The sequence below is a fragment of the Manis javanica genome, chromosome 11, assembly GCF_040802235.1.
Source record: "Manis javanica isolate MJ-LG chromosome 11, MJ_LKY, whole genome shotgun sequence".
Classification (NCBI taxonomy): domain Eukaryota; kingdom Metazoa; phylum Chordata; class Mammalia; order Pholidota; family Manidae; genus Manis; species Manis javanica.
In genome coordinates this window covers 118,145,611-118,172,187 of record NC_133166.1, presented here as the reverse complement: position 1 = coordinate 118,172,187, position 26,577 = coordinate 118,145,611, and the positions used below count along the sequence as shown (strand labels likewise).

Genomic DNA, 26,577 nt, shown 5'->3' with positions numbered 1-26,577 from the left:
GCCACTTTGAAGTTAACCTCCCCCCGCCATCCCCAGCACCAGGCATCTTATGATCTGCTTCTGTCGTAGATTAATTTGCATTGTGTAGATTTTATACAGATGCCCTCATCAGAGTGTATTCTTTTGTGGTTGGCTTCTTTCACTCAGTCCTCAGAGGAGTAAACCATCATAACTACTGAGTCTCTACCATGTACCAAGCAACGGTCATGATTTAATTCATTTAAATCTGTACTGTAGTTCTGTGAGTTAGGTATAATTATTATGCTCGTTTCTCAAATAGAAAAATAAGGCACTAAAAAGTTAGGTAACTGCCGGAACACATTAATTTACCTCTTTATTTTAAAATAAAAAACCTATGATCTAAGGATTAAAATACTTTCTGGAATTATACCACCTACTCACCATCTGTCCGGAAAAAGAATTCCAGATCGTAACCAGTCTCAGTCGTCATCCAATATTCACTGAGTATTTCTTCAGTCACTTTGCCCCTGCCAAGAACTCTTTAAGACTCAATGCAAAATTTTCCAAGTCCGCCTGACCATGCAGTGAAACATGACAGCACTTTGTCTTTATTTTAATTGAAGTATAGTTGATGTACAATCTTAATTTCATGTGTACGAGATGGTGGTTCAGCATTTACGCACGTTTTTAAATCCTGTTTAAAACACACTAGGGCAGTTACAGTGGTCAACATAGGAAGACATTACAGAATCAGTGTGGCTGCGTGGTTGTTGAAGCAGAATTTACTACATGCTGCCCTTGCCAGCAGGGGGAGCAGCTCGCTGTTTCAGTGGGGGATTTGTTAAACTGTATGCCTGTTAGTGGTTGGGACCCTCTTGGCGTACAAACCCCCACTCGTTCCCAAAGGACCTTCATTTGGAGCAGGCCATTCTGGTCCCCCCACCGTCTCTGAGCTAATAGGATGAGTCATCTGCATGAACCGGGGAAGTATGGATTAGGAAAGCAGAGCTGCTAGTTCTCCATCTTTCGCTCTGTACCAAGCCTGCCTTCTGAGCGTCTCCCTTCTAATTTCCCAGGTGTCTGACATTCAGCACATTGAGGGAGAAGAGAGTAGGGCTGAGAAGAAGGAAATCAAAGATTTAGGGGGAAAGGTGGAACTTTTAACAACATACAGCCCACCTCGAGCTCTGTTTTCCATCCGCCTTTGCCAGCTGAGGTCAGTACAAGCAAACAGTATTTCTGGCAGCCTCTGTAGTATTCCCCTGGAAGAATTGTTTGGGAACTTCATCCGAAAAACTGACTCCTAGAAGTTACTGAGCTAGGTGGCAATAATCAGCCCTTGCGACGCAGCTTATGAGTGTAAACACATCGTCTTTGTTTATACTGTGTTCATATTTGAACATGGATTTCACTTTATGTTTAAAACTTCTTTCATAATGCTTAGTTTATTAGGAAGTAGTTTACTTACTGGAAACCAACACTGTGAAAATTGAACTTATAGATTTGAATGCTAGAAATATTCTTTAAGACTTAGTTACATTAGCAGCCATATAATGGTCCTTTGCTTCCACTGAGGTTGAGCAGTATTTACTTAGAACTTCAAATAGTTAATTTATTCTCCCTACAATTCAATTTTGTAAGTTATCAAAGAGTCTTTAGGATTACGTGATTTGTAAGTATCCACTCTCTTCCTGAACTACGTATAATGTGACATCTATAAGTTTTGATCAGGCTGGTTGTTTTCTTGTTGTTGAGTTTAAGAGTTCTTTGTGTAATTTGGATGACCGTCCTTCAATCAGACATAGACGTACCTTTTACACATACTTTCTACTAGTCTGTGGCATGTCTCTTCATTTCTCCTGGCACTTTGATACAGCATTCTTTCATTTTTAATGAAATCTAGTTTAACCATTTCTTCTTTCAGGCTTCATGCCTTTGGTATTTTATCTAAAAAGTAAACCTCAGGTTCATCTAGATTTTCTCCTATGCTATCTTCTAGGAGTCTTACAATTCTGTACTTTACATTTAGGTCCATGATCCATTTTGAATTAATTTTTGTGAAGGGTATAAGGTCTGTGTCTACATTCGTTTTGTTGCATATGGAGGCCCAGTTGTTCAAGCACGTTTGTTGAGAAGACTTATCTTTGCTCCACTGCATTGACTTTGCTCTGAAGATTCTGCACCCGTTCCAATGTGCTTGGCTTTTCCCACGCCACCAAACAAGGCTCCTACAGCAGCCGAGTGTCCTAACAACTCAGCTCCATTCGCACACCAGCTACCTGGAGACAGCTTCAGGTGAACAGCTCATCCCCGCAAGACCTCCCTGCGCTTGAGATGCCATCACAGGTCCAGGTTGTTACCTGTGCTTCTGACAGACTAGCTCTAAACCACAGGTTCCCAGGACCCCTTCCTGGGGTTTCATTAATTTGCTGGAGCAGCTCACACAACTCAGGAAACCAGTTCACTCACTAAATCACAGGTTTATTGCAAAGGATATTAAAAGATATGAATCAACAGCCAGATGAAGAGGTAACAGGGTGAGGTCCCAAACAAAGGAGCTTCTGTCCCTTTGGAGTTTGGGGCCTGGCATGGGGGCATGTGGAAGTGTTCTGGTTCCCCAGCCTGCAAGCGCTCTGAACCCCATCCTCTTGGGTTTTTATGGAAGTTTCATAACATAGGCAGTACTGACTAAGTCGCTGACTATTGGTGATCGACTCAATTTCCCTCCCCTCCCCTTCCAGGAAATCCTGGGTGGGACTGAAAGTTCTAAAGCTGTATTCATGGATTGCTACCCTAGCAACTGGTCCCCCCACTTCATCTTTAGGGGATTTCCAAGAGTCTCCTCATTAACAGAAACTCTATTATGGTTAAAAGCAGTTTGTTTTGCATAAGACATTCATTCATCTTTATGGCTCTGAAGCAATTTGTAAAACTGAGGACAGAAGACCAAATATAACAATAGGTGTTCCCATGGCTCGTATCCCTTAGTCCAAGGCTTTTGGGAACTGTAAGCCAGGAACCTTGAACAGAAACCAAAATATGTATTTAGTAAAAATCACCATATTACAGCTCCTTTGTCAAAGATCAGTTTACTGTGTATTTCTGTGGGTCTGTTCCTGAGTTCTCTATTCTGTTCCATTGATCTAGGACTGTCTCACCATCTTAATTACTGTTGCTGTATAGTAAGTGTTATCTACAGAAGATTTTATTCATTTCCAGTCTTTATGCCTTTTATTTCCTTATTAAGTCCTTGCCTTATTGCACTGGCTAAATCCCTCAATATTATGTTGAATAGGAGTGGTGAGAGCAAACATCCTTGTGTTATTCCTAAGCTTGGTGGAAAGCACTGTCTTTCACCATTAAGTATGGTGTTGGTTGTAGGATTTTATAGATACCCTTTATCAGGTTAAGAAGTTCCCTTCTTCTTAGTTTCCTGAGATTTTTATTATAATGTATGGATGTTGAATTTTGTCAAATACTTTTTCTGCATCTATGAGGATGACTATAAGGTTCTTCTTTTGTCTGTTGAAATGGTAAATATTGATCGATTTTTTTGATTGATTTGATTGAGTGATTGGTTCCTGAGTTTTGAACAGGGCTTGCATCCCTGGGACTAACCACTTTGTTGTTATGTGTTATCTGTTTTGCTTTGATAGTGTTTTTTCTGAGGATTTTGCATCTGTGTTCATGGTGGATATTGGCCCATAGTTGTAACATCTCTCTGGTTTTGGTAAGAGGCTAATGCTGACTTCATAGGATGTATTGGAAAGTGTTGCTCCTTTTTTTCTTAAGAGTTTGTATAAGACTGGTAATTTTTTTTTTCAATGTTTGGTAAAATGTGGCAGTGAAGCCGTCTGAGACTGGAGTCCTTCTGTTTGTTTTTGTTTTGTTTTGATGGAAAATTTTTAGTGAAGATATCAATTTATTTAATATGTATGGAACTATTCAAGTTATCCATTTCTTCCTTGAGCTTTGTTCAGTGTGTCTTTCAAGGAATGTTTCTATTTTGCTGCATTTATAGGCATAAAATCACTTCATTATTCTTTTTTTCCCCTTTTTATTCTTTTAATGTCTGTAGAGCCAGTAGAGAGGCTCCCACTTTCATTCTTCATCTTTGTAATTTGTTCTTGTTTTGTTTCCTTGGCCAACCTATTTAGAGTTTACCAAGTTTATTGCTCTTTTTAAAGAACTAGCTTGGGATTTGGGGAAGTTTTTGTAGATTTTTTTGTTTTCTTCTTTTTCCTCTTGCTCATTTTCAGTTCTGAATTTCCCTGATTTCTCTTCATGACTTCCTTACTTCAGCTTAAAGGGAATAATATGCAATTCTTTTCCCTATTAGATCATTAATTTGAAGCTATTCTTCTCTTAATACAAGCATTTAATGTTTTAAATATTACTTTAAGTCCTTCTTTGTTTGGTTCCTGCAAGTTTTTGCCTTTTCATTTTTATTCTATGCAAGATATGTTTTAATTTCCCTTGTGACTTCCTCGTTGCACCATAGGTTATTTAGAAGTGTAATGCTTAATTTCTAGATATTTGTGGCTTTTCCAAATATCTCTTTGTCGCTGATTTTTAGTTTAGTTCTGTTATGATCAAAGGATATACTTTGTGTGATTTACATTCTTCTAAATTTTGTGAGGTTTCTTTTTTTTTCACCCAGAATTTGGTCTGTCTTGGTAAATATCCCATTTGCACTTAAAATGAATGTGTCTGGGGTTGTCAGATGGAAAACTCGGTGAACCTCAGTGAGGTAAGGCTGGTTGACACTGTTGTGTGGATCTTCTGAATCTTGGATTTTCGTCTAATTCTATTGATTACTGAGAGAGTAGTATTGAAGTCTTTAATTATAATTGTGGATTTGTCAATTTCTTCTTCGAGTTCTATCAGTTTGCTTTGTGTATTTTGAAACTGTTGTTAGGTACATTATTCTGAAGTATACTACACTCAATATTAATATAGCTGTTCCAGCTTTCCTTTGGTTCACTTTAGCATGGTATAATTTCATTCTTTTACTTTTAACCTATTTATGTCTTTATATTTAAAGTGGATTTCTTCCATGCAGCACCTAGCTGTATCTTACCTTGTTATACAGTTTGACCATCTCTGCTTTTTATTGGGATGTTTAGATCATTTATGTCTAATGTGATTATTGATACGGTGAGGTGTAAGTCTATCATCTTGCTAGTTATTTTGTTTGTCCAATCTATTCATTGTGCCTTTTTCCTCTTTTCTGTCATCTGTCACCTTTTGGAATGATTGAACGCTGTTTACGATTCCATCTTACCTTCTTTGGTAGCTTAGTAGTTAGGCTTCTTTAGGAGTTGAGGATTTATAGTTCACTTATCACAGTTCACCTTCAAGTAACATTGCACTTCATGCCCAGTGCAAGAGCCCTGTGACAGCGTACTTCTGTCTCCCCTTTCCTAGCCTTTGGGATATCGTTGTCATGTATTTTACTTCTGTGTATGTTACATATTGCCCAATGCCTTGTTATTATTTTTCACATAAACAGTTATATTTTAAAGATACTGTAAAAATAAAAGGAAGAGTTATTTCTGTTTATCTACATACTAGCCATTTCCAGTGCCCTTCATTCCTTTGTTTGGATCCTGATTGCTCTCTGATATCATTTTCCTTCTGCATGAAAGACTTCCTTTATTCTTTCTTGTATTGTGCGTATATAACATTTCTTGTATTGTGCTTATGCTACTGATGAATTCTTTCAGCTTTTGTGTGTCTGAAAAAGTCTTTGTTTTTGGCTTTTGAAAGATATTTTCACTGGGTATCAAATTATTTCTTTTGGGGCTTTATGGTCCTCTGGCTTGTGTTGTTTATGATAAGAAGTACATTATCATTCTTATCTTTTCCTCTCAACCTAATGTATCTTTCTCTGGCTGCTTTTAAGGTTTTCTCGTATTAGCACTAAGCTGTTTGATCATGATGTGCCTGGTGTAGTTTTCTTCATGTTTCTTTGGCTTAGAGTTTATTAAGTTTCTTGGATCTGAATTTATAGTTTTCATCACATTTGAAAAAATTCTATCCATTATTTCTTTGAAGATTTTCTTGTCCCTCTGTCTCGCCTCTTCTCTTGGGAACCCCAAGAACACATATTTTGAGCTGCTTGAAAATTGCTCCTGAGCTCAGTGATGCTCTGTTCATTTTTTTCCCCAGTTTTTTGTTTTTGGATAGTTTCTACCACTGTATCTTCAAGTTCATCTTTTATGTTTCAGTATCTAATCTGGTTTTATTCCCATCAGTGTATTTTTTGTTTCAGACTTTTTTTTCATCTCTGAAAGTTCTGCTTGGGTCCATGTGCCTGGTAATTTCTTACTGGATACCAGACATCGTAAATTTTACCTTCTTTGGTGCTGGATATTTTTATTACCTTTTAAATATTCTTGAGCTTTGTTCTTACCCATTTTACAAATGAGGAAATAGGCACAAAGAGGTTAAGAATATCTAGACTTATAGGCGTTATCTAGGCAGAGAAAATTGGAGAAAGTGCTAGTGGTAAAGAGAACAGCACACGCAAGGGCACAGAGTAGTGAGAGCTTGTGCTACTTTCAGGGAAACCTAATACTTCAGTAAAATGTAGCTGAGGAGGTGGAGCTGGAAAAAGTCAGAGGCCAAATCAGGAAGGGCTTCGTACTTTTTATTTTGTAGGTAATGGGGTGCCAAGTCAGATTTGTGTTTTTAAGAATGTTCCTCTGGCAATGGAATAGAGGATGAATTAAAGAGGCAGCTTAGAGGAAACTTGGAAGCCATTTCTAAAGTCTTAATTCTTGCTTTCGTCATCTTTGCTTTAGGTCATGGGTCTGTCTTGAACGTAAATGGTGAAGTTGAAATGGATGCTAGTATCATGAATGGAAAAGACCTGTCTGCAGGAGCTGTGTCTGCAGTCCGCTGTGTTGCAAATCCCATTAAACTTGCACGGCTCGTTATGGAACAGGTAGGTGTGACTAAAGCCTCCTTTTCCTAAGGAATTGTTAATGCTGTACATCAGTGATTAAAAGGGCTCTGACTGGGGGGAGGTACTTGAGATCACTCTTCTCCTGAAATTATATAAAATAACAGAAGTAATGTTATTTAAGTTAAATAAGCCAAGACTCTGATTGTTGATGGTATAATTTGCCTAGTAATCACTTGACTAGTGGTTACTTTGCTTTCCCGTTATCTTCTTGTATTTTCTTCAACATCCACTCAACGCATACAACATAACGCACAGAAACTGAACAGACCAACTGTTTAACAGCACGTGTTAAATAAAAATGGATTGAGTTCTCTAAATTTAAGGTCATATGCCACTTTCCTATTAATATTCCATCATTCTTTGGTTTTTTGAAAATAAAAAAACTCAGAGAACCACGCTTTTTTCAACATTTGGAAAAGCAAGACAGGGATTTGCATTTCTGAGACTTTGTATCCAGAAAGAAGTAATTATTTCCACACAGTTGGAACAGTTAAAACGATTTCAACTTTTTCAAAAAAACTGACCATTTTCCCACTTTTTCTGGCTCAAGACATCTCATTGCTTTCTGACTGGCCAAGGGGCAGCAAAATTTGCAGCATCCATGGGAGTTCCAACGGTTCCTGGACAGCAGCTGGTCACAGAGAGAAACATGAAGCGCCTAGAAGAAGAGAAGCATGAGAAACGTGCTCAGAAACCAGGCTGTCAGAAGTAAGTACCTCCTGCGGCTGACACTTTGGGGAGTTATTGCAGAGTGAAAGGTCGACAAACACCTGATTATCCACATTTCTTAAGTAAGTTCCATGTTTTGAACAAAATAATTCACACTAAATGATGGAAAACTGCTCCTTTGATTCTTAAATGTGACCTCATTTATTGCTCCTATGAATAGTAAATCAAAGAATGCCTTGTGTTAGTGTATTAACTCGGGATGCTTCTCGATCGGTTTATCTTACGTAGACTAAGTCAGTTCTCCATGACGTAGTTTACCCTATGAACTTGCTTAAGCACTCTTGCATCGTCCAGAGAAATCGGTACAACTCTTTTAGTTTGAATGAATCATATGTTCTGAACTATGTTTTTCTGCATTATGGATTTCAAAATCCCAAATAAAAGTCCCCTTACTTAAAGCAAAATTTGAAAAATAAGATTTGAACATGGACTGGGAGTTTATAATGGAATATAATCTATTAACTCTGAATGCTTTTTCTTTGAGATTCATAAGATTTAGTCAGAGGTTATGTTAATATGATCTAAGGAGCTTTTTCAATATATATATGTCTAGGCCAGTTCTCTAAAGAATCAAATTTAATAGCTCTCAAGTGGAGAAGCCAGGCAGGTGTGCTAGGAGTAGGTGTCTCAAGTGATTCAGGTGTGTCCCCAAGTTAAGAATCTGTTTTGCAGGATTGGCCATGTGCTGGTAGCTATTGATAACCTTCCCAGGGGTGCTGTAGTATCTATAGGCCATAGTTGCAAGAATGGGGCTGCTTACCAGTGGTTCATTGATGTGGCCACATTGCTTTCCAAAAATTCTGCAAGAAGACGTATCTCCACCAACCAGTACTGCTCTTAGATGTAGGCAGAAGTGCTCCTGCCCTGGGCCTTGCACTTCAGGGGACCCTCATCATCACAAATGCACAGGGCAGATGGTTTATTACAGACACTGGGGCCTGTCTGCCACTGAGCAATGGCAGAGCGTGACCCATAGCCCTCATTGTCCACTCTGTGACTGACACCATTTGACCACCAGGGAAATGCTTTCCACATCTCTTGCTCTGTCTCGGAAGCAAAGGCCACCTGAATCTTAAAGCAAATAAGCCAATTAAAAAATGGACAGAGGATCTGAACAGACAGTTCCCCAAAGAAGAAATTCAGATGGCCAGCAGGCACATGAAAAGATGCTCCACATCACTAATCATCAGAGAAATACAAATTAAAACCACAATGAGATATCACCTTACACCAGTTAGGGTGGCCACCATCCAAAATATTTCTAACAACAACAAATGTTGGCAAGGATGTGGAGAAAGGGGAACCCTCCTACACTGCTGGTGGGAATGTAAACTAGTTCAACCACTGTGTAAAGCAGTATGGAGGTTCCTCAAAAAACTAAAAATGGAAATACCATTTGACCCAGGAATTTCACTCCTAGGAATTTATCCTAAGAATGCAGCAGCCCAGTTTCAATAAGACATATGCACCCCTATGTTTATCACAGCACTATATACAATAGCCAAGAAATGGAAGCAACCTAGGTGTCCATCAGTAGATGAATGGATACAGAAGATGTGGTACATACACACAGTGGAATATTATTCAGCCATAAGAAGAAAGCAAATCCTACCATTTGCAACAACATGAATGAAGAGGGTATTATGCTCAGTGAAATAAGCCAGGTGGAGAAAGACAAGTATCAAATGATTTCACTCATCTGTGGATTATAAGAACAAAGAAGAAAACTGTAAGAACAAAACAGCAGCAGACTCACAGAACCCAAGAATGGACTAACAGTTATCAAAGGGAAAGGGACTGGGGAGGCTGGGTGGGAAGGGAGGGAGAAGGGGGAGAAGGGGTCATTATGATCAGCACACATAACGTAGCAGGGGGGGACACGGGAAAGGCAGTGTATACAGAGAAGACAAGTAATGACTCTATAGCATCTTACTATGTTGGTGGACAGGGACTGTAATGGGGTATGTGATGGGGACTTGAAAATAGGGGGGGTCTAGTAACCATAATGTTCAAGTAATTGTACATTAACGATACCAAAATAAAATAAAATAAAATGAGTATGGCTGTTTTACTGTTAAGAGGACTAAAACATTTTTCACGTTTAGAGAAACAAAAACAAAACTGCATGTAAAATATGCAAAAACAACCACATTCCAATAAAATATAAGGAAATTGAAATGAAACAAAAATAATTTGCCTGACTTGAAGGAGATTTATATGTAAATAATCCTAAAACCAGTTTATAAAGAGCTGTGTTTCTGTTTATTTGTATATTGGCATATAATATCATTTGAAGAGAGATGTGAACAAAATCAGACAACATAGTGCTATTTGCAGTTTGCTTTTTAATATACCAGCATTACAATTTGAAAGAAGATACTCCGCAAGGATCTAACATTGTTTAAGAGATGATAAAAATGATGACGATAAGTGATTGTGATTTATATGATCAAATTTTAAATATTTGGCAGTGTCTTCTGTGGTAAGTATATCATGTAACCCCATATAGCATTTGAGTGTGGTTATGTCAAAATCACGATTCATTTCCAAACCTAAGTATTGCTCTAAGAACTGTATTGATTATTACAGTTGCTACTGCCTCAGCAGAGCAAACCTCCTCCAAATGAAAATTAAAAACTTGCTAAGATCCACCCTGATTCAAGAAAGGTTATCTTATTTGGCATTTTGTCAGTAGAAAGCATGTTGTATGGAAATGTTGATTATAAGAGCATACTGCCCCTTGAAGGCTAGCCTAGTTAATTTTATGGAATGAATACATAATTTATGAGTTATGTGTATGTGTGTCTTTTTTCACGCATCCAGCCATCACCAGCTAGTCAACCAAGGACCCAGATGTGCACAGTAGTAATCAAATCAGCATTGATAGTTGGTCAACTTTCAGTCATGTGAAAACTGTAATATTACAATATTTTTCAAGGTACTTTTATCCCAGTAAGAGAGTAGAACATACTATAACTGGTAAATATTAAGCATACGGTGTGTGGGCTTCCATTTGTATTTGTATTCTTGCCTCAACTCTTGCAGATGTTGGGGTGGACCTGCCATAGCCGTGATGGGGAGCCCCTCTTTCATTCTCTAAAGTGAGAAGGACAATTTTTCTGCTCTCATTTGCTCTTCCCTGACTATTAACACGTTTGAGCATTTTGTGTTTGTTTATGGGTCGGTCATTCCTTTCTGTTAATTTGCCTTTTTTTGTCCTATGAACATTTTTTCTCTTCAGCAATTTTGTCCTCTTCAGATCTCAAGACTTCTCCATTAAAATAATTTTTCCAAGTCTGTTTTTAATCTTGCTTTTTTTTTGCTTATGGTATTTTTGCCATATGAAAGGGTAGTTTTATTTGTAATCAAATATGCATCTGCCTATTCAGTATAGTCTGTAAGACTAGAAACTTAGAAGGTGTGCCCCACCCTGAGACACAGAGCCACCTAGAGTTTCTTAAGAATTTTGCTTCATGTTTTGTATTTCTTTCGCCATTACATTTCTGAGACGCACCCATGTGTTCCATATAGCACTAGCTCATTATCATGGCAGTATAGTACTCCACTACGTGCATGTATCACGGTTTATTTATTCTGCCTTTGGTGGACATATGTGTCGTTTTCAGTTTGCTATTACTACAAACAGTATTGCTATGAACATTTTTATACACTTTTTCGTGAACATATCTTCACGTTTCTGTGGGACAGAAATGCAGGAGAGTAATGGCTGAGTCAGCTCTGGTAGGTGCTGCCAACTGGTCTTCCAAAGGGGTTTCACCCGTCTACACTTCCAGCAGTAATGGGTTAGATTCCAGCTTCTGTGTACCTGTGCCCACACTTGACTGTCTTATTCTAGCCACCCTGGTGGATTGTTCTAGTGGCATGGAGCACTGGTGGGTTCGGGGAGTGAGAAAAATGGTCGTTTTAAACCTTAACTCATATTGTGGCATTTCTCAGCTCAGACTCTCTGGGGTCTTCCCATCTTAGAATAAAAGCGCGTACAACGCCCTTTAAGTAATGTTCAAACTGGAACTTCATTTTGAGAGTAAAAGGGCAACAGGCATACGACAGGCCTGTCCTGGGGAACCAAGACATTTGGTCACTCCTCCCATCAGGGTTCCCTCGCCCTCTCCTTTGCTCTATTCTCTCCATCCACAATGGCCTCCTTGAAGCTCCATGAATGTAGCAATCATGCCTGCTTCCAGAGCGTTCTCCCCAGCCACCACACCCCTTCCGGGAGGCCCTGTGTCACTCAGTGTTCCCGTCATCCCTCCCGCACGCTGCTGCAGCTGTCAGCATCTTTGTTGCTGTATAAAACGAGACCTGAAACTGACTGCCGTTAGCCTCTGCCCCAAATGCAGGCTCCTCAGGAGAAGGGACGTTGTCTGTGTAGCTCACAGCTGTCCTGGCACTTACAATAAGGCCTCAAATATAGTTCATTATAGAATCGGGGTAGTGGGTGTGTGGCTGTTACTCTACACTTTCTTCAACCTTTCTACTTGAAAGTTTATAATCAACTGTTAGGGGCAAACTAACTTATTTCATCTTTACAGCAAGCACTGGGCAAAGGGCTCTGAATGGGCGGCATCTGCATCTCGTGGAAGGTTGTCAGAAATGCGGGATGCTGGGTCCCGCCCTGTACCTTCCAGCTCAGGATGTCCAGGGTGGACTCAGGGATCCTGACGCACGCTGAAGTCTGAGATGCACTCCATTTTTTTTGTCCCCATTTTATAGTTGGGGAAAGGCGACATTGAGAATAAAACTGTCAAGTCCCAGAGCTGGAAAATGGTGCTGGATTGGATGTACTCCAAAGCTGAGGTTTAAAGGAAGGCCTGGCAATCTGACCTATTGAGCAGAGCAAACAGGCTTCCTTTGCTATTTCTGTGAGTCACGAATGTTGGAATGAAAAGGTGTCCCGTTTGCTGTGAACACACAATGTGGGTATTTAAGTGGTACGAAGCCGCATCATGACTTGGGGGAGTGACTTTTTTCTGTTTTCTTTTGGCAGAAACTTGGGAACTGTGGGTGCTGTTGCCTTGGACAGTGAAGGAAACGTGGCTTATGCAACCTCCACCGGGGGCCTCGTAAACAAGATGGTGGGCCGCGTCGGGGACTCGCCCTGCATAGGTGGGCTTGGTGGTTGACTCCTGCCGCCCTCCGCGCTGTCCTCAAGCTCTCATTCTCACTCCCTGCCCTCCTTTCTCCATTTGCCTCCTTCCTGGCAGCAGCCGCAGAGCCTGGGAACACAGCAGGCTGGAAGGGTTTTGGAGGGCACCACGTTGAGGTGTTTGTATCTGGTGGGCACCTGGCGTGTCCTGGGGCGCGTGTCTTTGGGATGACGTGGGGAGGGAGATGGGGCTGCTAAAGTTGCCCCCGGGCTACCCCGTGATGCCTCCTCCTTCTTTCTCTGTAGCCCCCATTTCAGCTTCTGCAGACTTACTCCCAAAGCATTAAGTACATGAAACCTCTTCCCGGGCATGGGCTCATGTTAAGAAACTAAGGAAACTGAGAATTTAAGTTTGCAGTTACTAGATTTGAGTGGCATGGAAGGGCATTATTAACATTGAAACACACTGCCTGGTCCCAGGGTTGGGTGAGTGGTGCGGTGGGATGGTTGTATGTGTTTCACCCTATGCACACCTAATAAGTGAGCTCTGGGACAAAGGAGAGGCAATCCTGTGGCTGCTTCATGAGAGGTCAGGCCTCCCCCCAAGGCTCCCTTCATCCTGATTTCTGGCCCACCTTTGCATCCCAAGGTCATGGCTACTGACAATTATCTACACTTTGACACTCTTTGGGATTTTTTTTTTTTTTGTAGATAATTATTTTTTATTGAAGGGTAGTTGACACACAGTGTTACATTAGTTTCAGGTGTACAACACAGTGATTCAACATTTATATACATGATAATTCTAGCTACCAGCTATCACCATACAAAGTTGTTACAATATTTTGACTATATTCCTTATGCTATACATTACATCCTGGTTACTTATTTATTTTACAATTGGAAGTCTGTACTTTTTTATTTATTTATTTTTTTTGAGAGCGCATCTCTCATATTTATTGATCAAATGGTTGTTAACAACAATAAAATTCTGTATAGGGGAGTCAATGCTCAATGCACAATCATTAATCCACCCCCAGCCTAATTTTCGTTAGTCTCCAATCTTCTGAAGCATAACGAACAAGTTCTTACATGGAGAACAAATTCTTACATAGTGAACAAGTTACATGGTGAACAGTACAAGGGCAGTCATCACAGAAACTTTCGGTTTTGATCACGCATTATGAACTATAAACAATCAGGTCAGATATCTTTGGGATTTAATATTGATACCACAGTAGACTTGTAAGACTTCTTGACTGCTGCTGCTCAGAACCAACCACTTTTTCTGAGCAGGATCTGGAGGTTATGCCGACAATGACATTGGAGCCATTTCAACGACCGGGCATGGGGAAAGCATCCTGAAGGTGAATCTGGCCAGGCTCGCTCTCTTCCACGTAGAACAAGGTACACAGAACACGTTCATGATGTCCAAAGATGCATGACTAGAAGTATTTGTGAGCAGGTGGAGAAGTGCATCCGTCTACTGTTAGCTCCAGAGGTTGCTCTCAGGTCATTCACACTGTTTGACTCCTGCTAGGATCTGGGTAGGAGCATTTAGAATACGTCTGCCTTGTGTATCTGGGGGCAGTGGAGAGCCTCGGAGCCCGGCTGCAGGAGAAAAGGCAACTCCACTTAGGCTGATGCCAGGCCCTGTCTCAGAGACAGGAGGGGGCTCCCCTTCAAGGCATTCAAGCAGAAGCCATTTGCCAAGTCTTTGTTACCTAGCTCTGCTTTTTCATGCTGCAGGTGACCTTCCCGTCGATTCCTCCCAATAATGTGTTGTTTCTCAACTTTTCCCTGTTTTCAGGAAAGACATTAGAAGAGGCTGCTGACATGTCATTGGGTTATATGAAGTCAAAGCTCAAAGGTTTAGGTGGTGTCATCTTGGTCAGCAAAGCAGGGGACTGGACAGTAAAGTGGACCTCTGAATGCATGCCCTGGGCGGCCGTGAAGTGTGGCAAGCTGCACTTTGGAACCGACTGTGATGACACCAGTGTCACTGACCTGCCCTGAAGTCCTGCCCTAGGAGGAGCGTGTGCTGGACGCTAGATTGGAGGTAAAGTCCAGTTTCCTGGTGTGGAGGCTGAGCTTCACCAGTTAGATCTGGACATGGAAAAATTCTGCAGTCTGTTGCTCATTTTGTTGCCTTGATCAATAAGTATCTGAATGTTGGGTTGGGTTGGGTTCAGTTGAGGTCAGAATGATGAGAGAAATGCCCACACTGAGGTCAAAATAGGGTTAGTGAAGATGACAAGCTGTACTCAGCCTTCTCGTGAACAGTCCCCACTATTGTTCATTAGAAAGAAGAAACGACATGTTCGTAACACGACAGAAACAGCCGCAGAGCAGGGAGTGCCTTTTGGATTGGGAGCCTCCCAGCAGTGACAGGAGCAGTAGGCTTGGCAGCGGTGCGGGATCCAGAGGAGCCCAACCTCTGGGGTCTCTTGGTGGCAAACTTCTCTGCAGGACCCAGTGAGGAGCAGTGTGGGAGGGGAAGGCCCCAGTGGGGGCATTTAAAAGTAAAAGGAGCAGCAGAGCCTAAAGGAGAGGTCCAGGTGAACTGCAGAATGTACAGTTCATTTTGAGTCAGAAGAACATGGGCAAAAGAATTCATGAGAGATAGATTAATTGGTTTTTCCAAATAAATTCAGATCTTCTCTGACTTACTAATATAGACATGTTTCCAGATGCTTTAAAAGGTCCCTAAGGTAATCTGAGCTCCCTAATCTGGTGCTGAGAGTCACAATAGACCTTGCGAAGCTCCTTCAAGGCCGAAAGCTTCCCCAGGCTCACGCGTGAGCCGCTCACCGAGCGTTTTTCTGCCAGCCCATGTGGCTGGTCAGAGCCAGGCTCCACCTGTCACAGACCCGCCGGGTCCATGTAGTGAGCGCTGGCACCCGGCCTCCCCGCCTCTCCTGGGACAGGGAGGGGCAGGGAGGGCCAGAGCGGAAAGATGAGCTGTGACTTGATGCGTCTGGTCCTGCCCAGCGCTGTGGGTCCCCCAGCTGCTTGTGTCTGTCTCCAGCGTGGCCAGCATGGAGAGCTTTCCTATCAATCTCTCTTTATACCAGAAATGGTACGTCTGCTGTGACATATATGCTCAATTTTTTAGTCTGTCAGGGCCTACCTTCTCTCTGGAAAGGAATTGCTTAACTTTAAATGCCATGTGCCACTAATAAAGTATACTTTGAAAGAGTAACAGTGTGGTTAGGAGTCACTGTTGACAAAGACCAGAGTGTACATGAGCTCCCCTTGGTCCATTAGTTCAGACTGGTGCACTAAAGAGACCTTCCAAGATAGGGTGGGCTGTGGGCCTGATGATACATCCTGCCTCGTGGAGTGGATGTAGGAGTTTCCAGAACCGGCTTTTTCTGAATGAGTTAAGGAAGAAACCGAAGCACCACTTGCAAGCAGGGTTTATGGCTCAGTCTTCTTGCACTTTGCCATTATTCACTCCGGACAGCCATCCTGTTCCAGCTCCCGTCCCAGGACCCCCTCCCTGGGCCCATGTCGGCTGCTTGACCTAAAGAGAAGAGGCGGCACGTGGAGGCAGAACTGCGTTGAGTCCTGCCCCTCCCTGCTGCCTGGGTGGTCCTGGGCAAGTTAACTTCTACCAGCTGAGCTATCGAAGGGTGCACGTGGGCAAGTTAACTTCTAAGAATATTTTTACCTATCAAATAGATTGCTATGAAGATTAAATTAAATTAAAGGAAACCTGCTCAGTATTTATCTCAGGGATACTGTGAACAAATATGGAAACTGTGGCCAAGCCCAGGAGGAAATCTGTTCTTGTGTCCTTGAAAACCTCAATACACAACAACTGGCCTTTAGAAACAAGTATTTTGTTCGCAGATGTATTCGTTTGCTAGGGCTGCCAGCCACAAAATAGCACAGACAGTGGCTTAAACAACAGAAAAGTGTTTTCTCACGGCTCTGGAGGCTGGAAGTCCAAGGTCAGGGTGCCGGCAGGTTGGTTTCTCCTCTGGGCTTCTCCTTGGCTTGCAGATGGCCGTCTCCTCACCATGACCTCCCATGGCCTTTAGATATTTCTGTGGCCAGCCTTCCTCTTACAAGGACACTAGTCAGACTGGATTCGGGCTCCGCAAAAGGCCTCATTTAATCATCCCTTCTAAGGCCCTACCTCCAGAGACACTTTCTGAGGTACTGGGGTTAGTCCAACTTACAGATTTTGAGGGGACACGATTCAGCCTGTACCAGGGGACAAAGCAGAATTATATTAGGGGTTGGAAGAGGAGAGACTGGAGAAGATAGTGATCACTAAGCAGATAAGGGAAGAGGGAGGCCGGTTGAAACATCTGTTTTACACTAATCGGCTCTGTCAGTTCACAAGGAAAATGAGTCTAGTTATCAAAGAGCTGGAGGCTCACAGGCCACCTGACCTCTTTTGTCAGGCAGCCCAGTTAGGAAAGGGCACATTGACCCCTTTGGGCAACCCAAGGTGTGTATTGTTGCCGTCGGACCTTGGGTCTGTGCAGTCACCTCCGCTAGCCTGGGAATCCATCAGCAGAGGTGGCTGTCCTTTGCTGCACACATGGTCCAGCGGCCTCTGTAACTCAAATTCCTGAGCAAGGTGCTACGTCCAAGCGGATGGCGATCTTTGTATCACTTCCTACCACAAGAGGGCAGCCAACTATAAAATGTCCAAGGGTTTCAACAGCCCAAAAGGGAGATGATTCCTCCTGACTCTAGATCAGAATGATCTACACAGAAAATGTGGAACCAAAAGTGGGTTCCTTTTCCTAACCTTCATTTTTATCTAAACACTATAATTTGTTTTAGAGCAAAATTGTCCAAAAAACAAATATAGCAAATGCACCGTAGAACTCATAAAAATCAACCATTTCTCTTGACTCTTAAAACAATTGAACGTACTCTAGGCCTGCTGCCAGATGTGGGGGCCCAGGGCTGAGCACAGTCAGGCAGCCCTCGGTTGCCCCTTCCAGTCAGGGAGACATAAAATATATTTGGCCTAAACTCACCAAAATGGTGGAATAATAAGGAGCACACAGAGGGCCCAGAGCCCAGAGATGGTGCCACCCTGGCGGGCGGTGCTGCGGGCAGCCCCCCCTGAGCTAGAAAGAAAGGTCCTGGACAGGAATGGCCTTGCCCTTGTAGCTGTTGCTCAATAAATGATTTTTCCAAACAATGCCCTTTCTAGACATATTCCTTTGTAGCATAAGAGATGATAAATATGAAGTCAAAGAAAGGTGGAATGGGATGTACTTCAATCCACCAAGGTCCCCGGCGGAAGTGGTGGCGTTGGGGGACTGCAGCCTGCAGCCCACCCCCTCCCCAGTGCTCCCATCGGCCTTCGTCTTCGCAGAAACCAACAGGCTTCGGTGACGAGGGAGGCCTTGTCCCCTCAGAGCTTGTCCAGCTGGGACAAAGCCAGGCATCCTCTTCTGCTCTGCACAGGGAAAGGCATGACCCAGAGAGGAATGGGGGCTGGCCCGAAGGGCAGAGGTGAAACCAGGCCTGCAAATGGGGTTGCAGGAGGTTTAGGCCTGGAACGCAGGCAGGGCTGGGCTGGGAGTGGGTGTGGGTGCCCATTAGTGGTTCCATCCAGAGCCCAAGTTCCTCTAATGGGCAAGCAGCCTTCCTGCCTTACCCGCAGACACACACCGGAAAGAGGAACCACGGTCACGTGGAGTTGTCTGCTGTGAGAAGCCAAAGATGTGTGAGGGGAGACAGGCATGACTCTGCCCTTTTGAAAGATAAAGGCCCACAGAAACTGACATTTCCTCCAAGGCCACTCCAGGTTAAAGAGGCTTATCCCAGCCTCCCTGTCCCTTAGTCCTGTGTCCCTGATGTGACAGTCCTCAGCAGACCACCCTTGACACCAGTGCCCACAGAGACCTAAGTAGGGGCCTCCCCAAGAGCACCCCCCGCAGGAGGCAGGGAGAAACAGCACATTTTAACTTTATCCTTCAAATTCTGTACCTTTTATCCAACCCATTATTAAAATGAAGTTGGGTTTCCAGACAGTGTGGTGTGGGCATGGACTGGGTTGATAGGGCAAACTAAGCTAGGATTTTTTTCTCTTTTAAATCACTGATCATCTCAGAGTTAACTATATTTTTTGCTATATAATTATCAGTGCTTTATGGATCCTGTACAGAACTCAGATGGGGTTTGGGTTCTAAGCTATGGCTGGGAGCAAAGGAGAAAAGGATTCCCACTGCATAGGGCTAAGGAACACCTCGGTTCAGGCAGCCCTGGGTTGTTATCTTGCAGGGGAAGATTTTTACTAAACATTTTAAGTTAAAAGTAAACTTTTAACACAACAAAAGGTGTATATACATTGTAGAAGTTTGAAAAAATAATTCTAAAGTAAGTGTGAGAAAACAGAACCACAAAAATAAGAAAAAGGTGGGGAGGAATTTCCCATCACCTAATGAATATTACTCACTGTTAGCATCTATTAAACATTGTAAGTATTTTTCACAAAATGAGATTATATCATACATAAAGCTTTTTTTCCAGTTAACATCCACCTTTCCATGTCAATAAACTTCCACATTATATAATACCCAGTCAATATTCAAAGTTCTCCTGTTTTCTCAAAAGCATCCCTGACAATAGGTTTGTCCAAAATCCTGCCCTCACCTGGATCAGTGATTACGTGCCTCTTTTAATGGCTCTGACTTGTGAGATAATTAGGGCCAGGTGCCTAGCACTGTCCCACCTTCCCAGTTGGGCAGGTTACCTCCTGTGGGATAAGATGAGCATTAGGCTAGAATATACCACAGGGGTGCTGGGTACCAGGCCAACCATGTCAGACACAAATGTGGATGTCCCCTCTGCAGCAAAGGGCCACTGTGTCAGGCTGTTGGGGACAGGACTGTGCTATGGGGACAGGGATGTGGGTTGTGCCAGAAGTACAAGGCCCCACCCAGAAATTTGGCTAAGAGTAACTTGAACTCAGAGGAGCAGGTGGGGAGGTAGTTTGCCCTGTGCAGCCACCAGGAAAGGACTCACCCACACCCTTCCTGCTCAAAGCCTCGCTCTTCCCAGGTCACTTCCCTTCCCAACCGCACTCACCTTTGACCTTTCCCAAGGCCTGCCTCACCGCACAATGAACAAGAGCCACCCCAGTGACCCTTGGGCAAAGGGTATTGTTCAGTTGACCTTGAATAACATGAGGATTAGGGACACTGACCCCCTGCACAGTTAAAAATCTATGTATAAGTTCTGACTCCCCCAAAACTTAACTACTAATGCCTACGGTTGACCAGAAGCCTTACCAATAACAGTTGAGTAACATATTTTGTATGTTATATGTATTATGTACTGTATTCTTAAAGCTAGAGAAAAGAAAATGTTTTACCAAATTGTCACAAAACTTCAAAAAATTTTCCATATATTTTTTGGAAAAAATCCACATATGAGTGGACCCACGCAGCTCAAACCCATGTTGTTCAAGGGGCTACTGTGTTTACTAATTAGCACAGGCAGACGCCAGTCTCACACCAAATCCAGAGCTATTATGGTGGAATGAGAACAAAGGCTAGGGTTCCACTGCCCAGGAGAACAATGTTCCACTGTGCACCAGTCCCCAGTCCCCAGCAGGCTGAACTCCTGACCTCTGTCTCCAACATTGTATTCAGACACCAAGTATTTCATCTTTTAACAAATGAGAAAGACCAAGAGGTTCTTCCCTTCCTCCCTTCTGTCTGCTCCCCTCCCTTCCCCTGGGCCCATTCAGCCTGCCTGTTCAGTGTGGGTCCACGTGCTTCCCCGCTGACCTCAGACCAGATCTGGCCCTCCTGCCCCCTGCCTCTCCAGTCTTCCTGGACATCTCTGTTCATCTTATCTCTGGCTTTGCTCAGATGTCATGCCCTGGATGCCATATGACTAACCACTCCGCTACTCCCAACCCCCTTTCCACCCTGTCCCTGTCCTCCTTAGAAATTCCAGCATATCAGAGGTCCTTGCCACAGCAATCAGACAACACAGGAAGATAAAAGGCATCCAAATTGGTAAGGAAGACAAACTCTCATTATTTGCAGATGATATGATATTATACATAGAAACCCTAAAGACTTCACCAAAAAACTACTAGAACTAGTAACTGAATTCAGCAAAGTTGCAAGATAAAAAATTAATACACAGAAATCTGTTGCATTCCTATATACTAACAACTAGCAGAAAGAGAAATCAGGAAAACAACTCCATTTACAATTGCATCAAAAAGAATAAAATACCTAGAAATAAATCTAACCAAGGTGAAAGACCTATACTCTGAAAACTACAAGACACTCATGAGAGAAATTAAAGAAGGCACCAAATAATGGAAATCTATCCCATGCTCATGGATAGAAAGAAGTAATATTGTCAAAATGGCCATCCTGCCCAAAGCAATTTACAGATTCAATGCAATCCCTATCAAAATACCAATAGCATTCTTCAATGAACTAGAACAAATAGTTCTAAACTCATATTGAACCACAAAAGACCCTGAATAGCCAAAGCAATCCTGAGAAATAATAATAAAACTGGGGGGACTGTGCTCCCTGACCTCAAGCTTTACTACGAAGAGAAAGTAATCAAAACAATTTGATCCTGGCACAAGAACAGACCCATAGATCAATGGAACAGAATAGAAAGCCCAGATATAAACCCATACATCTCTGGTCACTGAATATAGGATGAAGGAGCCATGAATATATAATGGGGAAAAAACATTCTCTTCAACAACTGGTGTTGGCAAAACTGGACAGCTACATGTAAGAGAATGAAACTGGATTATTGTCTAACTCCATGTACAAAAGTAAACTCAAAATGGATCAAAGACCTGAATGTAAGTCGTGAAACCATAAAACTATTAGAAGAAAACATAGGCAAAAATCTCTTGAATAAAATCATGAGCAACTTTTTCCTGAACACACATCTCCTCAGGCAAGGGAAACAATAAAAAATGAACAAATGGGGCTACATCAAATGGCGAAGGACACCATCAGCGGAACAAAAAGGCATCCCACAGTACGACAGAATATATTCATGAACAACTCATCTGATAAGGGGTTAACATCCAAAATATATAAAGAATTCATATGCCTCAACACCCAAAAAACAATAAGCCAATCAAAAAATGGGTGGGGGACCTGAACAGACACTTCTCCAAAGAAGAAATACAAATGGCCAACAGGCACATGAAAAGATGCTCCACATCACTAATCATCAGGGAAATGTAAATTAAAACCACAATGAGATACCACCTCACACCAGTTAGAATGGCCACTATCCTGACTAAGACGAAATAATAAATGCTGGCTAGGGTGTGGAGAAATAGGAAACCTCCTACACTGCTGATGGGACTGCAAATTGGTGCAACTGCTGTGGAAAGTAGCATGGAGATTCCTCAAAAAACTACAAATAGAAGTACCATTAGACCCAGTAATTCCACTCCTAGGAATTTACCCAAAGAAAACAAAATCCCTGATTCAAAAAGATATATGCACCCCTATGTTTACCACCACACTGTTTGCAATAGCCAAGATATGGAAGCAACCAAAGTGTCGATCAATAGGTGAATGGGTAAAGAATATGTGGTAAATACACACAATGGAATATTATTCAGCCACAAAAAGAAAAGAAATTCTGTCATTTGCAACAACATGGTGGAGCTAGGGGGTATCTTGCTGAGTGAGATAAGCCAGGCAGAGAAAGACAAAACCCATATGATTTCACTTACTTGTGGAATATAAAAACAAAGCAAAACAGAAGGAACATAACAGCATTAGACTCACAGACACTGAAAAGTGACCAGTGGTTACCAAAGGGATGTGGATTGAGGTGGGGGATGAGGGGACTGTTGAACCATGTGATGTACATATGATAAAATAAAAAAATTTGAAAGGAAAGAAATTACAGCATATCTGTCAACTGTCCCAAGCAGAAATGGCCAGGACACGGTGCACGTGGCACCCCGCCAGACTGAGCCTCCCCCACCACACACCCAGCATTCCCCACCCAAAGTCCTTGCTGGGATGTGCTGCAGAAAACAGGCGGCTTCATTTTATTTGAGAGAAGAGTTCCCAGCACTACTTCCTGCTTCTGACCACTGGGCCATTGCCCTGCCGCCCCTCCCCAGCCGGGCCAGCCCCTGGCCAGGCTACACAGGGCACTCCAACTGGGAAGGCACTATTGTCCTGCCAGTAGAGGCAGAATGCTGCAGGTCCTGTGCAAGCCCATAGGCAGGGCTGCCCTGTCCTTCCCGGGCCCAGCTCCCTGGGTTGGGTGCAGGCAGGTACATGCAGGGCCCACACCAGGCCGCTTAGCTGCCACCCCAGCCTGTCCTCGGGGCTCAGACACCTCGGGCCCCTGCACCACACAGGCCCAGCCTCTGTCTCAGAGTCAAGGCTTCCCTGTGGGCCTCTTGAGTAGCAGCTGGGCCTGGCCTGTGCTCAAGTATGAAGGCCAAAGGATTCGGTCGCCCACGAGCCTCCATTCCTGCTGACTGTATCAAACCAAGCTGCTCGGCTGCTTCCAAGGCCCCACCAGGCCAGCTCCTCCTGCAGGCAGGGCGCCCCACAGCCCCCAGTGTTCAGAGGCTTTCCAGGCCTCTGCACAGCCAGTCCCTCTCCCGAAATGCCTTTCCACCCTTAAAGGTGTTTGAAGAGGAATCAATTAGTTGATACATGGAAAATACCTAGCAAGGGCTCAGTAAGTCTTAACTATGATTATTGGGTTATTTCCCAAGCCGTGCAAGCCAGATGGGCCAACCCTTCCTTTTCTGAGCTCTGCCACCCTTCAGGCTCAGCAGCTCCTAAAATGGGCCTCTGTTCCGTGGCCCAAACGTTGCTTTGCCCATTATGGATGTGGGCCAGGTGCTCAGCTAGCAGGCGCGGCTGTTCTGTGGGGAGCAAGGCCCCTGGGCCGAGCCCCCCAACAACAATGCCAACACAAAGGGAAACCCAGTTTCCTTCATAGGTTGCAAAGCATTTCCCCATCTATTTCTACTTTGTGGAATAGGCAGAGCAGAAATAATTATTCCCATTTTCTCAATAGGGCCCTTGACTCTCAGAGGCAATGAGTACCTCCCTCAGGTCAATCAGTAAAGGCCCAGCTAGGCTGTGACCCTCGCTCTCCTGGATTGCAAGGCTACGCTTTTTCCTTGGAACCGAGCTGGGCCACAACTGGTTAAGTGTCTTCCTCCTTTTGAAAAGAGGCTGAGATGCCAAAGGAACTAGAGACAGCTGCCAGATGAAAACCAGACGCCTCCCCCCTCGTCCCTGGACCAGCTCCCAGGAAAGGGCGAGCAACTGATATGTGGCCCCAAGGCCCAGCCCACCCCATGAGCTCAGCTCCTGGCAGCAAGAGCCTTGCTAAGGAAGCCTGCTGACCCCACCCCGGGGCTAGGGACGCCTGTCACCAGAGCCGGGGCTAGACCACAGGGGTGCTGAATTCCAGGATCAGAACAAGGAGTGGCCCAGGCCACCGGTGTTGCCACTACCCATCTCTAACCCTAATGACCCTGCCAGCCAGGTGCTGTGCCTGTTCCTCAGGTGAGAAAACTAGGCTGGGAGAGATGTGACTTTTCAAGCTAACAAGAGGGGAAACCTGAGGAGGCAGGTCCACCGGGAAGCCCCCATGCCTACCTCCCGTTCACCAGGTCAGGGGTCCCCCTTGCGGTGAGGGAGAGGGGCAGCCCCAGGGGTGGTGAGGCTCTCTTGAAGAGGCTCCAGCAGCTCAGGGGCAGTAGAAGGATGGAAGGGAGTCAGGGCTCCCTTAGAATGTGAATGAGGCAGGTGGAGCAGGGCCGGAGCACCCCAGATCACCAGCCCAAGATCCCCGCAGGGGGACATTCTCCAGCCCACCCTCCCACCTGGATGACAGTAGCACTTGGGGGGCTGAGGGCAGAGCCAGGCTCAGACTCTGCAAGGGAGGCAGAGGCTGGTCTCAGGCCTGCATGGGGTGCATGTGTATCGCAGGGGTGCTCCCGTCTGAAGGAGCCCAAGTTCATGAGCCCAGACAGGGGGATCATGCACATTCATTTAACAAGAATAATGGTATGACCACAAAATACAAAGAACAGTGAACTCAGAACAAAGCTGGTGGTATCATCCTCCCTGATTTCAAGCTATACTACAAAGCTATAATAATCAAAACAGGATGAGACTGGTACAAAAACACACAGGATGAGTGGAACAGAATAGGGAGCCCAGAAATAAACCCACATTTACATGGTCAATTAATCTATGGCAAAAGAGGCAAGAATATACAATAGGGAAAAGATAGTGCCTTCAATAAATGGTCCTGGGAAAACTGGGCAGTTATGTATAAAGCAATGCAACTGTATCACTGTCTTATACCACATACAAAAATAAACTCAAAACGGATCAAAAACATAAATTTAAGACCTGAAGCCATAAAACTCCTAGAAGAAAATATAAGCAGTAGACTCTGGGACATCAGCTTAGCAATTTTTCTTTTCTGACTATCTCCCCAGGCAAGGGTAACAAAAGCAAAAATAAACAAATGGGACTACATCAAACTAAAAACCTTCTGTTCAGCAAAGGAAACCATTAACAGAATGAAAACACAACCTATTGAATGGGAGGATATATTCAGAAATGATACATCTGATAAGAGGTGATATCTAAAATACTGAAAGAACTCACATAAATCAATGCCAAAAAAACATGGATAATCCAATTAAAAAATAGGCAGAGGACCTGAATAGATATTATTTCGAAGAAGACATACAGGTGGCCAACAGACACATGAAAAGATGCTCAATACCACTAATAATCAAAGAAATGCAAATCAAAACCACAGTGAGATATCACCTCACAGCAATCAGATTGGCTATTATCAAAAGATAAGAAATAAGCTGTTGGTGAGGATATGGAGAAGAGGGAACCCTCATGCACTGTTGGTGGGAGTGTAAATTGGTGCAGTCACTGTGAAAAACAGTAGGGAGTTTCCTCAAAAAAGTAAAAATAGAACTACCATATGATCCGTAAACCCACTGCCAGGTATTTATCTAAAGAAAAAACACTAATTCAAAGAGATATCTGACCCCATGTTCATAGCAGCATTATACACAACAGCCAAGATACGGAAACATTCATATGATGGATAAATGGATAAAGAAGATGTGCTGTATATAGATAAACAGTGGAATATTATTCAGCCATAAAAAATGAAGTATTGCCATCTGCGACAACATGGATGGGCCTTGAGGGCATTATGCTAAGTGAAATAAGGCAGTCAGAGAAAGACAAATACTGTATGATCTCACGTATATGTGGAACAAAAAAATTTTTTAAAAACCCAGCTGGTAAACACAAAGAACAGGCTGGTGGTTGCCAGAGGTGGGAGTTGGGGTTGGGTGAAATAGGGAAGGGGGTCCAAAGCACAAACTTTCAGTTTTAAAATAAATAAGCCCTCGGGATGTATCATACAGCACACAACTAGAGTTAATAATAATACTGTATTGTACATTTGAAATTCACTAAGAAAGTGGATCTTAAAAAGTTCTCATCACAAGAAAAGAAATTTTGTAACTGTGTGGTGACCGATGCTAACTAGAATTATTGTGGGAATTATTTCACAGTATATACGAATACTGAATTATGTTCTACACCTGAAACCAATACAGTCTTATGTGTCAATTATACCTCAATCAATAAGGGTTCTATTTTATATATATGACGTAATAAAATTTTTTTTTTTTAAAAGATGCCTCCTCCACCCCCCACCCAGGGAGGGGGCCAAAAGAGCAGGTGTTTGGCAGGGGAGGATGGGCCAGAAGCAGATTCAGTCCCACCCAGCGGTTGTT

The 26,577-nt window shown here is 43.2% G+C and overlaps 2 protein-coding genes and 1 long non-coding RNA gene across 4 annotated transcripts in view; 1 reads left to right on the top strand and 2 right to left on the bottom strand.

The window, feature by feature from the left end:
* ASRGL1 (asparaginase and isoaspartyl peptidase 1) overlaps window positions 1-15,969 on the top strand; it is a 25,081-nt gene extending 9,112 nt beyond the window's left edge. For both annotated transcript variants that reach the window (XM_036995378.2, XM_036995379.2), the window contains exons 3-7: window positions 6,768-6,910; window positions 7,482-7,639; window positions 12,669-12,787; window positions 14,064-14,174; window positions 14,578-15,969. In XM_036995378.2, the coding sequence (XP_036851273.2) occupies window positions 6,768-6,910; window positions 7,482-7,639; window positions 12,669-12,787; window positions 14,064-14,174; window positions 14,578-14,783 (737 nt within the window). In that variant the 3' untranslated portion in view covers window positions 14,784-15,969. The remainder of the gene's footprint in view (window positions 1-6,767; window positions 6,911-7,481; window positions 7,640-12,668; window positions 12,788-14,063; window positions 14,175-14,577) is intronic.
* The window catches only part of AHNAK (AHNAK nucleoprotein), a 127,937-nt gene continuing 108,827 nt past the window's right edge, over window positions 7,468-26,577 (bottom strand). Inside the window, exon 6 of the mRNA XM_073217635.1 lies at window positions 7,468-7,589. Coding sequence (XP_073073736.1) covers window positions 7,567-7,589 — 23 coding nt within the window. The 3' untranslated portion in view covers window positions 7,468-7,566. The remainder of the gene's footprint in view (window positions 7,590-26,577) is intronic.
* LOC140844615 (uncharacterized) lies at window positions 14,610-26,577 on the bottom strand. Its single transcript, XR_012123180.1, has 2 exons — window positions 16,700-26,577; window positions 14,610-16,293 (listed from the first exon to the last, which is right to left on the bottom strand). It is a non-coding gene; the product is annotated as an uncharacterized lncRNA (long non-coding RNA).